The 14,731-nt window shown below is 41.8% G+C and overlaps 1 protein-coding gene across 1 annotated transcript; it reads left to right on the plus strand.

The window, feature by feature from the left end:
- Positions 1–487: 487 nt before the first annotated feature.
- LOC142489626 (arginine and glutamate-rich protein 1-like) lies at positions 488–14,125 on the plus strand. Its single transcript, XM_075590728.1, has 4 exons — positions 488–1,013; positions 7,676–7,901; positions 11,235–11,318; positions 12,820–14,125. The coding sequence occupies exons 1-4, from the start codon at positions 691–693 to the stop codon at positions 12,982–12,984; spliced, it is 798 nt and encodes a 265-aa protein (XP_075446843.1). The 5' UTR covers positions 488–690; the 3' UTR covers positions 12,985–14,125.
- Positions 14,126–14,731: the final 606 nt, after the last annotated feature.

The following is a 14,731-nucleotide window of genomic DNA, read 5'->3' on the forward strand; positions in this document are numbered from 1 at the left end:
ACAAAAGGCACACACAGTAATCATATAAATATTAATGTTTTATTTACTTCCATTTATTAAATATAAATATTTATATAGCACCAATCTTTCAGGCAGGGCTCCAGAGAAATCTGAATCAGTACAGAGAGACTAATACAAATCAGAAGTGCATAATACACCAGAATAAATATTGGGAAAAGAAGCCCCTACACCCAAAGTGCTGCCAATCTATTAATATAGATAGATAGATAGATAGATAGATAGATAGATAGATAGATAGAATCATAATGCATTGACAGCACTATTGTTTCCCCACCACCTCCCACTACATCAGGAAGTTTGCATTGACTTATATATTTAGCCATTGGAACCAGCACTGAGTCCAGATGACGGCAACGTCTTGACGTCACTCGTAGCACTCATCCTCATCACAACCGGGAGTTTACACGCCGCGCGCGCTGCATTGTGGGTCGCGAGATCCCTGCGTTCTGCTGCTATTGCGCAGGCGCGCGCTGGTTGTCTCGCGGCATTGTGGGTCTCTCGAGCTCGCTGCGGCGCAGGGTCGGTGCCGACGCCATCTTTGTCCTAGTCGGTTGATTTTTGGTGACGAGGCCACCGGCAGCCAGCACGTCCCCCCCTCGTCCCCCAATCCCGCCCGGAGAGAGCGGAGGCGGGGAGGCCGCCCCCAGCACTAGCCGCGAGTGCAGAGACATGGGCCGGTCCCGCAGCCGCAGCTCTTCCCGCTCCAAACACACCAAGAGCGGCAAGCACAACAAGAAGCGCAGCCGCTCGCGGGAGAAGGAGCGGGTGAGGAAGCGCTCCAAATCCCGCGAGACCAAGCGGAACCGGCGCCGGGAGTCCCGCTCCAGGTCCCGGTCTAACACTGTGGCCCGCCGGGAGCGGGAGCGGCCCGTCACCCCGCCCGAGCGCATCGATATCTTCGGGCGCACGGTCAGCAAGAGGAGCAGCCTGGACGAGAAGCAGAAGCGGGAGGATGAGGAGAAGAAAGTGGAGTACGAGAGGCAGCGGCGGATGTGAGTGCCGGTACCGGGGGGAGAGGGGAGGCCGGCGATCCGAGCAGCGGCTGGGCCGAGCAGGCCCATGGGTGTCTCACAGGCCCATGGGTGTCTCACAGGCCCATGGGTGTAACACAGCTAAACACATGGGGACATATCCTGTAAGCAGCTCACATTGTGCAAAGTATAAATAAAATGCAGGATATAAAATAAAGGGAGGTGCATAAAGATACAAAGGAAAACAGGACAGACACTCTTATACTCAAAACAAATACATTTAACTTTTCTGCGTATAGTAGTGCCTTCTCTCTCTCTCTCTCTCAGCAAGAATAGATTTATTCAACATAAATGACAATCAAATGTGTCGAGCAACGTTTCGGACCGCACTCGGTCCTTGAGCTTGAGAAAGCACCAAGTGAGGTCCGAAACGTTGCTCCTGACATTTGATTGCCATATGTGTGGAATAAATCTATTTTTGCTATTTATTCTATTTAGCAGCGAGCCTGGCCCTGACGTACAAATAGAGGGAACGCATATCTGTAGTGATTTGACACTTGGAAACTGGTGCTTGAAATCTAAGGCTAAGGCCCCGGTATCTCCGCTGCAACGCGCGCCCGCGAGATTGGCGGCACGTGCAGCCGATTACCTGGTCTGCAGCTCACTGCAGGAAGAGAGACGGGGGGGGGGGGGGCGTGGCGGGGGAGTGACGGGGCGCGGCCATGATGTCACTCGGCAGGTTCGCCCTCATTGGCTGAACCGCCGGGGGGCGTGCCGTATCGCTCGAAGCGAGTCCTGCTCTCAATTCTATTGAGAGCAGGAGCAGCTCTCGCCCCAACGCTGCGCCCCCCCCTCGCAGCGGGCCCGGCGCCATTGAGGGGAGGGCTCTCGTCCGTGCAGCGTCCGCCACAGCGGACGCTGTAGTAGGCAGCGGGGTCAAGGCCTAAGCAGTATTGTGAATCCTGAAAGCAGGTCTCCTCAGTGGGATCCTCTGTTATCTCCTTTAGAGACTGGAGTGCTGAGCTGGAGATTCACACTAGCAAGATATTGATCTGTTTCAGGCTGTGGTCTTCTCAAGACCTACATCCCCTTAGTCCCACATCCCAGATGAATGTGGCTGTTGGTAAAGGGTAATGTGTAACAGACACATTGCCTACATCTTTGGTTCAGTAACAATCAGTGCACACCTTTACATATTACTAAAAGAACGTGCTTTGTGCAACTGTACATAAAGATTAGTTATCTTTACACAATGATTTCAAGTGCGAAGTTGGCTTAAATGGGAGTTTGCGTACGATTAATGCATTCATGAATAACCCACATAAAATCCACGTCCCTCTTAAATGCTTTCAAAGCGATGGTTACACAGTGACACACAGCCTAATCATCCTAAATAGGGATATAGCAATAATATGGCAACAACAAATGAAAGTAGGTTTAGAAAATGTTTATCATTCTAGAAATGTGCATTTGATTTCAGCAACATTTCCATACTTTCCACACAATCAAATGGTTTAATGGTGAGGCTAGATTTATAAGTTCATCATTGTAATTTATGCTTTTAAAAAAAAAGCTATAATTTTTTATTATACAAATTTAAACAATAACCAGTTCAGCTACCAATTTCATTGTGACGTTCCTTTTAAAAGGTCGTGCTCCCGAATGATTTCAATACTAAAATACCAAAGAAGCTTGTTTGGTATTCCTATTCATTTAAAATGTATTTTAGTTGGAATTTTTTTTTTGTTTGTTTTTCTATAGTGGGGACTTTGAAGTTGACCATTATTAATCCTGTTTCATCCTGTTTCATCCTGTTTCATCCCGTGTCACTGTTATGTATGTGTAGTGGGATAGGTACACACACCTTACTGTTTCAAGATGGCCAACTAGAAAACTTAAAGCAGCACTGCTACAATAGGTCTTCTAGTGTAGCACTGGTGTGCCTGCAATACCAGTAAATTCTAAATGGATTTTATTAATGATTATCTCAAATTGCTTGTGGACAGCTTCTTCCTTGTGTGCAAATTAGTGATAGCGACACTGTCACTGTTGGAGATTGTATTCCCATTCGCTCCATGGTAGGAGTGCTTTTAAGTTTCCAAAAATTAGATCAGATTAATATTTAAATGTCCAAACACGTTAAAAACTAGATGAATTATTGAGTAACACGTATTACTGTTTGAACATTCAACCTAAAGAAAACTCCTACTGTGTCAGTTAATAGGGTTTGCCAACATTTCCAAATAAATGGTCTGTCCTTAATGGTATCTTGCCAAAATGTCTATGAAGCTTGAAATTCATTCAATTGACAGCAGCTTCATAATTTGGCAGATGTAAAAGTTTAGGCCTGGAAGTAGGGATGGAAATTTCCTGGGTGCCTAAAATTGATGGGTCACGTTAGCCTGCAGCCAGGGTGATGCTGAGGGGGCACTCGCGCTCAGCGCAATCAAAAACAGTGCTACAGTGTGTTTGTCCAGCGTGAGCATGCGGCGCTCAGCTGCTTGGCGAGACAAATCAATTTGATTTGCCGCTCGCTGTCATGTGAGCGGTTTGCCCAATGAGGCGAACCAGCTCCGTGACGACATGGCCATGACCCCCTACACGGCAACTAGCAGGACACACATCTTCCGAGAAAAATGCGCTCTAGTTGGCCGCTGCCTTACCATTGCACAGCTCAGTAAGTGTGCCGGGGTTGGGGGTGGGGCTAGTCAGATAAGTTAGACTGTGTCGGTGAGAAGAGTGAGGGAATCGGAGAGCAGGAGGCAGGGCTAATTCAGATTGTGTGTGTGTGTGTGTGTGTGTGTGTGTGTGTGTGTGTGTGTGTGTGTGTGTGTGTGTGTCCGAGTCAAGATGGGTGTGTTGGCCTAACAACGCTGGCTCCTAAGTAATTAATCATTTCAGCCACCCCTGCCTGAAAGCCTAAAATTGGAAATTACTATAAGAAAAATCAGTGATGGGCAGTTCCCCTTAAGTTGACAGTCGCATGCTTACATGGAGCTATTATTTATATATCTCATCAAACAAGTATTTTGAAATCTTTTTTGCTAATCAAAGAAGGAATGCCGCAGCAGTTCCATAACTTCGGTGAGTTTAGCTGAGGTATAAAATAGTTAAGGGGAAGAACACTTGATTAACGAGTATTGTGCCCCCCAAAAGTTCTTGGGCTACGGCCCCAGTCGGTGTGCGCGTTGGAGCACGCACCCGTTTCTGCAGCGATCCGTGGACTTCAGATTGCTCGGGAAGGCATGGCGGGGGCTCGGCCATGACGTCATGCGGCTGGTTCGCCCTCATTGACTGAACTGCCCTCGTAACGTGGCCATTGCTCGGCCGCCACGCCAAAAGACAAATTTCTTGTCTTTTGAAAATGTGGTCGCTATCACGCTTTGAGCCTGCACGTACTAGAGGGCCGTCTCTTGCGCACGCGCCGTCGCGATCTCTGGGGAAGAGGCCTAACACTGCGGCCAAATATAAACAATGATGTTTGTAATTACATTGAAAAAAGCAGTGAAGACCTATCAGTCATTTTTGGCGGCTTAGCCAGTAAGTGGGACTTAGGCTGCGCTTAGTCACAGCGTCATATCAAAACAAGTTGATTTAATCCATCGTGGGCGCAACCGTGACGGTGCGACACAGCGACCAAAATTGATGAAGTCAATGGAATTTTTTTTTGGCGTGACCATCCAGTGAGGGCGAATCGCTAACAGCCATGGCCCCCGGTTGCTATCTCGTCTCCTACACTATAGGCGTAGCCAGGACTATAAGTGAGGCCTAAGGCTTTAGAGACCCACAAAAATAATTACTTTTGGTTTTGGAGATATGTTAATGTAAAAAAAAAAATTGTTTTGGGGGGGAGATAAAGAGATGGCTACCATAAAGATTTTCTAATTGCCTGTCTTCTATCCTGTTGTCCCGTTCAGTCACTTTCACAAGGACTGGCACAAATTGTCCTTACGATATTCCTTGAACTTCATTCCATTTTTCTTGCCTTACTAATTGCAACCATGGCTCTTTTCAGTCATAAGGAATAGGAGGACTTGCTCTTTTTCTAATGGGGTCAGGTCAAGGTCACAGCTGCGGGTAGCCCTGAAGGCAGAATACATGTGGCACTCTTGCTGCAGATTTCAGGGCACCAAAAGAGTTCATAACTCCACATTGATCTCTTTAAATGTTGAATGGTTTGGTACCAGGGATTAACAAAAGTAACATGGTCTGTATACTCTGATCATTTATTTACTTCTTAAGACTCTTTTAAATTGTGGTCCAATCATTAATTATGTTAGAGAAATGGTTAAAAATATGCTTCCACAATAGTGGCGTTAATAAATATACTCTCTCAGTCCAGAAAACCAGGTACTCACATATGTGTAGATACAGGTGGTGGTATGCTGCAAACCCCAGGTCTCAGCAAGGCCGCACATCTGATAGAAGGAAACAGGACAGGCACTCCAAGATCCAAAGGTGAAATGTAACCTTTGGATTTTGGAGTTCCTGTCCTGTTTTTATATAGATATATCGATATCTAACATCATAGTGCTTTGTTTTTGCGATGCTTTTCTCAGTGGTAGTTATATTATCCCATTGGCACCAACAGGTTTTATTGTATACCCTACTCTACTAGACCTTTTTGGTACTAGTTATTTTGTTTAATTATAAAGGGATAGAAAAATTACAGGGGCGCGGCTAGTCAGCTGATAGCTGAGATGTGAGTCAGTGTGTCACAGATGCATACTGGCATACACACAGTGACAACCAACAACGGGTGGGGAGGGTCAGCTAGGCCTAACGCTGGCTCTTCAGTATTTTTTATGTATATCTAGAGGTATGTATTGATGTCTAGAAGGATGCATGCATAGATGGATGTCTTTGTATATCTAGGGGGGGGGGGTGGGTGGATGTATGTCTAGAGCAATCTAAAACGCCACCGACATTCCGACGCTGGGGCACTTTACTGCGACCGCCGCACATCCGACCCGACAAGCCAGGTCTGCCCTGACTGCCCGCTTCGACAGCTACATGTTTAAATGTCCCGCGCCCGACCACTACACTGCCTAGACAGGCATGTTGGGTCAAGTGCGCTGCATTGCGACATTGTGGCGAAGTGTCCCCCGACTAGTTGCCCTGCGGCTGAACATTGGCGGCGTTTTGGTCAAAACGTCCCATTCCATGTCTAGTGTTGTGTGTCTAGAGAGAAGGATGTGTGTAGATATCCTTCTTTTCTCCTCTGTAACCTTTGAATCGTGGTGTAATGGGGTATTACTAATGTTTCTTATTTCCTCTTCTGGAACAACACTAACCTGCCTATTACCGATCTTTAAGCTGCCGATCGATTCATTCTCCCGTGATCACTCATCCAAGATCTTGTTTCTTCTATTTTTGATAGATCAACCATGGAAGCCTACTTTTAATACCTTAAAATAATAAACAGGACATATAGGGGGTGAGGGGGTGATGCAGTAAGTATTATCTATTATAAGCTAAAGCTGTTAAATTCCAGTCATTATTGAAATCCCTGTATTCTGGTTAAAATTCCAGCCATTACTCAATCAATAATGGCCCGGAATTTTTGGCACCCTGACAAGTTTTTCAGCCAATCGACTTTCAGTTCTCATTCAGAAAGAGTGAGATCAGCTCTCACAGGGGAAGTGATTGGACAGGAGGCAGCAGCAAACACTGACTCCTCCCCCACTCTGCCTGTAGAGTGCTCCGCACAGGAGAGTGAGGGGAAAGGCTTGTGTGTCTGCTGTGTGTTTTGTGGGTGTAAAGGGGGGCAGCAGAGTGTTTTATTGGTGTCTTTTCTGTTGGTGTTTTTTTGTGGGTGTAGAGAGACTAACAGTCTGTTTTGTTGGTGTCTGCTGTCTGTGTTTTGTGGGTGTAGAGGGGGGGGGGCTGCAGTGTGTGTGTGTGTGTGTGTCTATATAGAGGGGGGCTGTGTATGTACAATTTTTCCTTATTAATAAACTTGCAGCAAAAGAATGTAGACAATCATGCTGATAAATCAATATCACTACAAAGTCTTATCTTGTTTGGGGGGGAAAAAAGCGCCTATAATAGTAATAATCCCGAAGAACAGGGCATTACTGGCCAATAATACACTGGCTTGGTTAAAGTCCCTCGGCTTCGCCTCGGGCCTTCAACTCTTTCAGCCAGGGCATTATTGGCCAGTAATGCCCTGTTCTTCGGGGGTTATTACTTAAATACTATACAACTGATGTATTTTATTTTTTAATTGAGTAACATTTCAAGTGTCTTGACGTTACACATCCAAGATCAAAAATGTGAGCCTTTAGTTTCATACAACTCCTACAGGGTGCCTATTAGGAAAGAAAACAAGCTACAGTGTAGACGTATCTTGCCTATTAACACTATATTTAGACGTGTTTAAGGACTGTATCAATATTTTGTGAATAGTATATACATATTAATGTAATTGTGATTGAAGTGTATCAATGTGTTGCAATATCTAGTATGAAAGACAGTTGCAAAATTCAGCAGAAGTCGTTTCAATGGGAATTAAATCAATAGCTACATATCAGTAAATGTCGAACTTTCCTCAATCTCTTGATTCATGGGCATGGACTTCCTTTCATTTGAGATAGTTTTGTCATTGCAAGTTCGCTGACATTCGGTGCTTTAAAATAGAATGGAGTAAAACTTTTTTTTTTTTTTTTTTTTCTTTTATGCAGTCGGCAGCAAGAAATTGAAGAAAAGCTTATTGAGGAGGAGACGGCACGACGGGTAGAAGAACTGGTTGCCAAGCGAGTAGAAGAGGAGTTGGAGAAACGGAAAGATGAGATTGAGCGCGAGGTTCTCCGCAGGGTTGAGGAAGCCAAGCGCATCATGGAAAAGCAGTTGCTCGAAGAACTTGAGCGACAGAGGCAGGCTGAGCTAGCTGCACAAAAAGCCAGAGAGGTAACGCTTGGTCGTTTGGAAAGTAGTGTCAGTCCATGGCAAAACTTTCTCTACTTGGTTGCTTTCTGCTCCTTTTGATCAGGTTCGGCTGTGTAAACCGCTTCTGATAGAAACATGCAGTGTTCTAAGCTCCTTAAAGCAGCATTATACCTTCCCTCCACCACCAAATAAAGCATTTGGTTTTTGTATTTCTTTACCTTGTATGAACCAGGGGGTCCTCTGGAGCTGAACTGCGGCACTCCAAGTTCTGTGGACCCCCCAATTGGCAAGGTATCTTTAAGGTGGCTATGGGGTCATCTATTAGGAAGCTGCAATGTCATCTCACTGAGTGTTTTTCAACCAGGGTTCCCTAGGTATCCCCGAAAGGGTTTCCTGTAACTTTCAGGTCATTTGAATATTATACCAAATACAAAAGAATTTACAATGCATCTGATCTCAGACATGCTATTAGAGAGGGTTGGCGTTCCTCAGAATTTCCCTATATAGTTATAGCGTTCCTTAACCAAAAAAAAAAAGGTTAAAAAACATGCAGTATGATGTTACATCTTTCTATTGGCTAACTAATTGAGGCTACCCCTGTGGAGAAAGGTTCCTGTAAGGGAATTTCTAAATTAGAGATCTCCTAAACCAGGGGTCCTCATAGCTTGGAGTGCCCCAAAGAACCCTTTGTTTTAACGAAGGTAGAATGTTTTTTATGTATGTCAAGAAAAAAATACAGCTGCAAGGGATTGCGGCTTTAAATATAATTTATAAATAAAAAAAACTACTGTTCTCAGCGCCTTTTAGTGACAAGGGGGCTGCCGACCATTGAACTGCAATGAGGTTAATTGTAATGGAGCCTGTTGGAAGTGTACTTGAAACTTTTGCCATGGCTGCAGTATTATGAGCATTTTACCCCACTATTCTTTATTAAAGGAACAGTCTAGCAACGGAAGACTATTGCACCGTAATCTTCAAAGAATTGCAGTGCATGGCCTGCAAACTACAGTAACCATTTTTTACAAGGAACTCGTCACTTAGCCAGTTGAAACCCGCTTCCTAGAAAGGAGGCTATGTTTCCCTAACTTTGAATGTTTGAGCACCGTACCGTTCAATGTGCTTAATTAACCCCAGAATAACACTTTTTTGTTTTTGTTTTTTTTTGTTTCCACCCCCTTTCCACCCTGTTTGTTCAGATCATCATTAACAATTTTCAGTACCTAGTCATAACATCCTTTTCTCCTCTAGAGACCTGGAGAAGATCAAGTTGCTCATCTAAATTCAATATATTGCTTTTCAGCAGGTGGAGAAAAAGCAGAAAATATATCCCTATGAGGCAGTAATAGGCTTCTGAAATCGGTTGTTTTCTGTACTGATTGCTCCAAGATTGATACACAATAAAATTCTTTTTTACGTTGATTTGAGGTCAGTTTTTGACAGATTACCAAACGTCAATTTACAACTACTGTTAACTCGTTTTACTCAACTATGGCAGAATCCTTTAATTACCATTCTCCATTGTTTTGTTTATGGTACTACTCAAAAATACCTTTTTATTTATTACCCCTCTTGGTGTTGCTTACGCCATGTTGCTTACTTACAGATGAAGCGGCCGTTATTGAAATAAATCACGGCGCTGTTTTCGTGTCCGCTGCTGTACTCTACGCGGTATGAACGCCGCCAATTGCCCCAGGCACACGTGTTTATCGCGGTTGCTTTGTTTGAATTTCATGGATTGTGTGCAATTAAATGCAATGAAATGAATGAATTGTAATGTGTACAGTACTGTGTAAATTTCAGGTGTTTAAAAGCCAGAACACTAAAATGCCATGTTCTGCACTCGCCTGCGCTCGCGTGTTAAGGCGGTACGATTGGAAGAAATCCAGCGCCATGGCATGGGTATTCCGAGGTATACACTGCGTGATTTGTTAAAATAACAGCCGCTGCATCTGTACCTACATGCTGTCGGTGGCGTGAAATTTTCTGTTCGCTGTTTTTATATCAACATTTTAATTTCCGCTAGTTAACTGAAGCACATTTTTTTTAATGCAAACTTAATTTTTGCAGTATATAATGGTATTCAATCTTTAGAGCAATAGGTACTAATCAGTAGCCTGTTACTGGTCATAGGATTTTTTCCTTCATCCGTTGCTTTTTGTTGTGACTGTAGCACACACACACCTAGAAATCTAGTCCAAAACATTTGTAAACATCATGTGAGGAATATTTCACATACAATGGAATCAAAACCTATAAAATGGGGGTGTGAATTTGCACACGTTGGCACATACCCATTACCGTTTTTGATGTCTACAGTTGATTTTTAAAGGTGCAGTCCCACCAAAAATCTAAACGCATACGTAAATCATAGCTGCATGTAATCAGTGGACCACATCTGTTACATTCTGTGAGAAAAGGATATTCATTTTAGAAACTTCTGAAGAAATACAAGATAAGCAGATGTGTTGTCCTACAGCATAAAATCAATAAAACTGCTCATTGTGGAAAGCTGCGTCAAAGGCTCGTTAAAAGTAAACACCAATATTTTTTGTTTTGAATCTGTTTTGTGACAGTAACAGATTGCACCTTTAAATAGATAAAGCAATAATACATTCTTGAATTTGTAAGAAGATTCCCCTAGTTTCTCAAATATGGATTGCCAGTTGTGCTTTTGACTAACAATAAATGTATGTTTCTTATTAATTGTTTGCCTTAGGAATGATGAATTACATATTTTTGTTCCCTTTTTACGATAAACATCTGCATTCCTCAGCTCAGCCTTCCTTGTATGTTTCTTATAATTGGTTGAGCTGCTGATGGCAGGTGTTGCCAAGCTAACAGTACAAATCATTTTAAAGAGGAAGCTGGCGCGTATGGCAGCTGAGGAGCACACTCTGCAGGACACTGGACAAGACAGTAAATATTCAACTTTTAATGCTGATTAAAGGAGTATAGGTAAAGAATACGTAGGTATACGTTATTGGTGAGACAAACTATTCCCTTTATTTATATTTCCGTTTTTCTTGTTAATTTGATAAATGCTATCCAGTTTTGTAGTTATGTTTGTTATGTGTGACTATTAAAGAAAGGAAAGAGGAAGGGAAAAAAAAAACAAATCTGTAACGGTCAGGAGGCTGTGGCTAAGAGGAGGGTTGGTTGCTGTTCGGACTGGGAGGGTTGAGCTGAATTTAGTACTAGAATCTGTCTGTAGTGGATGCGCAGTTGGATGTTTTTGAAAGCAAATGGCGGCTGTAGAGCTGCCCTTTAAATCCTAAACGGAATTGAGGCAGATTAGAGGAAGATGAGCATAGTAGTATTTCACCTTTCTAATATTTCACTGTGTCCTCCATTTAGGAAGAAGAACGAGCAAAGCGTGAGGAGCTAGAGCGAATACTTGAAGAGAATAACCGAAAAATTGCAGATGCACAAGCTAAACTGGTAAGGCGCTTTAAGCCGCTGCTGGTGTATGCATTAGGGCTGTTATATACAGGATGCGGCCGTGCGTTCCTATGCGAACGAGCGTGTGCGTGTGTGTGTGTTTTTAAATTTAAAAAAGTATAATAATTTTTTTTTTACTTCTGCAGTTATTTCTCTCCCCCCCCCCCCCACACACACACATCCATACAAACAAACATCCACGCATGCATACACACCAATACATATATTTGAGCGCAGGCAGCGGCGCGAAAAGATGAATTTCTTCATCTTTGCCGCTGTCTGTCTGCTTCCCTCTCCCTGCCGTGCGCGTGCGCGGCACATCTATAGAAAGGCTGACGTTATCAGCCAACTAAAAATCCGCGCACGGCGTAGCGCGCGCACACACCCACCACTATAAAACAGGCCTTATAATGCCTTAATGCAAACATTCAACCAGAGTCCTCAATTTACTGAGGTTATGCCTATTTGTATAGAATGTCTTTCCCCATGGGTGCAGTACCACAGGGGACCATTATGTATCTATAAAAGTGGTCCATTTAATGTCACATCTATATGATTGTCACATGTTGTTCGGCACAAAACATATTTGTGTTAGTGTCAACTTCCTTATTTCTTGACAAAGACAAATATTTGGCGTTCATTTACCTGTAGAGACAAACTGTAAAAATAATGTATTGTACCCTTTTCACACACACACAAAAATCTAATTTCCTAATAATGGTAACAAATTCTTAAAGAGTTTGACAAAAACGGCAATAATAATTCTTTGTACAATGTTTTTTTCCATTTTTTGTATTACAACACTGTGAACTTTATTTTGTTTTGGCTACATATAATGCATTTAAATGCATATTGAGTATGTATTGTGCTTTTGACAGTGAAATTGTTGCTTCCAAATTTGCAAAGCTATTTAATATAATTGAAGTTATGGAACTACTGTTTTGATGAGACATTTATTAATGTCTGGGCATGCTCCTGCTGCTCAAACTTAATTTGCTTTAGGACTGTACCTATATAACGGCTTTCTTAATTTAAAGCAAAGGGATGTAATACTCCATAAGTAGGGAAGTGCTGCAAGATGCTGAATATATGTACTTACTCCCCATGAGGTTGGCCTATAAATTACAAATTTTATTTAGCTATATATTATTGCAGGAATTTGTTCACAAGAAATCTCAAATTGAATAACATAATGAACTTGTGACGTAACATGGTAAGCCATGTGATTTCTCACAAACTGAAATATTTTGAAACAAGTGTTAGGAGCTTATTCTATATCCACCGACACAATTGAATGGTCCATTTTCGGCAGAAATCCCCATTTAATTAATGGGGGAATTGATTGGTCACCTCGTCAGATGTAGAATACCCCCTAAGTGCAGAATTTGTACTGTGAAATTATATTCTACATTTTAAGGCGTAGTCTCTGTCCCATCTCTTGTCAACCTTCTATAATGACCACAGATCCGGTTATGACCTTGTGTGCCACTTTTACTTGCAGGCTGAGGAACAATTGAAAATTGTTGAAGAACAAAGAAAAATTCATGAGGAGAGGATGAAACTAGAACAAGAGAGACAACGTCAACAAAAGGAGGAGCAAAAAATTATATTGGGCAAGGGAAAATCGAGGCCGAAACTGTCATTCTCATTAAAAAGCCCTGATTAAAGGGCCACCTGAACTTTTATTCACCAAATTAAGACTTTGTATGGTAGCTTCATGTTGAAGTTTTTTTTTTTTTTTTTTTTTTTATTTGGTAGTCTGAAGCGTCGACTTGTTCAAAATGGGGCTGTGCTCTAAATTCCGTAACCTTTTTTTACGTTTTCTTTAATGGCGTTTAATTAAGTCAAATCCTTATCAGATCAGTAACTACTTTTACAGAATTATGTCTCATTAACTCTTAACAATGCTAATAGGGCTAGGTCTCCACAAATTGCTATGTACGATCTGATAAGGTTTTAACTGACCCTTCCCGGTATAATTTTTTTTCCTAAACATGCTGTTTTCTTTTGATATGAAAAATTTTAAAACAGATTGGTTGGTATTTGCATCCATAAAGTACCACAGTATTGTTGGAGCTTTGTAGTGTATTATTATATCAGTGTCCCCATGATGCTGTTCCACTTGCACTTGATGTTCCCGATACAGGTAAGGATACAGATGGTCAAAGAGCTTATCTAAAGTCTCTCTAGTTCAGTATTGTCCGTTCCAATTTTTTAATGACATTGAAGCAACTCAACCAGCATCCCCCACTATGTAAATACACCAATTTGCTGAATAAAGTCTTAAATGCATCACGTATGTTGTGAATATTTTAAAGTTATTTCTCATGAATTGGTTTCAAAATGTATTCCCTGCTTTGTCCAGCATCTTCCCAAGCCAAATCTTTTGCCGTTCTATGAATGTTACTTTTTATGCTGACTGAGCCCCATTACAGCTGCAGTATCATGTTTAAACAGCTGGTTGGCTTAACTGCCTCAGACAAATGCCTGAATACCTAACGCCTATGAGCCTTCTAATTATAACAAAGAAACGCATGCAGTAGCAATCAAGTAAATTCATCATCTTCAATAGGAAATGCGTTTTGGAAACTGACAAATGTTTCTGGAAACGAAGAGCAGACATTACAGAAGCTATAATATACAGGTTCCATCAATGCAATTTTCTTCCACGGTACTGCCATACATGTGTTTTTGTTCATGCGGAAAAGCTTTAGATTGTGTTCTTGTTTTCATTTCTGCAGAAAAGGATTTATTTTAAGTGTTCATGCCCTGAAAACCTGTAAAATAAACTTTTTTTTTGTCTGCCACTTTTTTTGTTAGTTGGTTGTAGTTAACTGTAAACCTACACCACTTCATTTGGTAAGGAAAAGTGGTTTGTTTTAATAAGGTGTGGGTCTACTCCACTGAAATTTAAACCTTGATAGAATGCAAAAACGTTTGGTTATTCCATTTTCGTAATTTTCTTGTAAGAAGCATCTGTGTGGTGTATATTGGGGCTGCCTAAACCTTGATTAGAAGCAGACATTTTTGGCAACTGCACAAAAAATTACTTCTACACTGTTTTTCCATTTGGGATAGAATAACACAATTTTCAATCTCTTCATACACGTCTATAATTTCTAATTTTGCAAAACATGAAAATGTGGAGTTGCTGCTTATTTGTGTACCAATGAAACTATCACAAACATTGTTTTCAATGTTATGAGATACTTTATAACCTGCCTAGTCTAAATTCCAAGCAGGAACTGTGTGGAACTGCTCTGATTATAAATGCCATGTAAATATAGCTTGCCGATTTTAGTCGGTAATATTTGAAATCTCACAAAAAGGACTTGGAATAGTGCTGATATGCATTTAATGCACAAACCCTAATTGCCACCATAAGCTACCATTGGAAAATATCCAGTCCTTAG

The sequence above is a fragment of the Ascaphus truei genome, chromosome 3 (genome assembly GCF_040206685.1).
Source record: "Ascaphus truei isolate aAscTru1 chromosome 3, aAscTru1.hap1, whole genome shotgun sequence".
Lineage (NCBI taxonomy): Eukaryota > Metazoa > Chordata > Amphibia > Anura > Ascaphidae > Ascaphus > Ascaphus truei.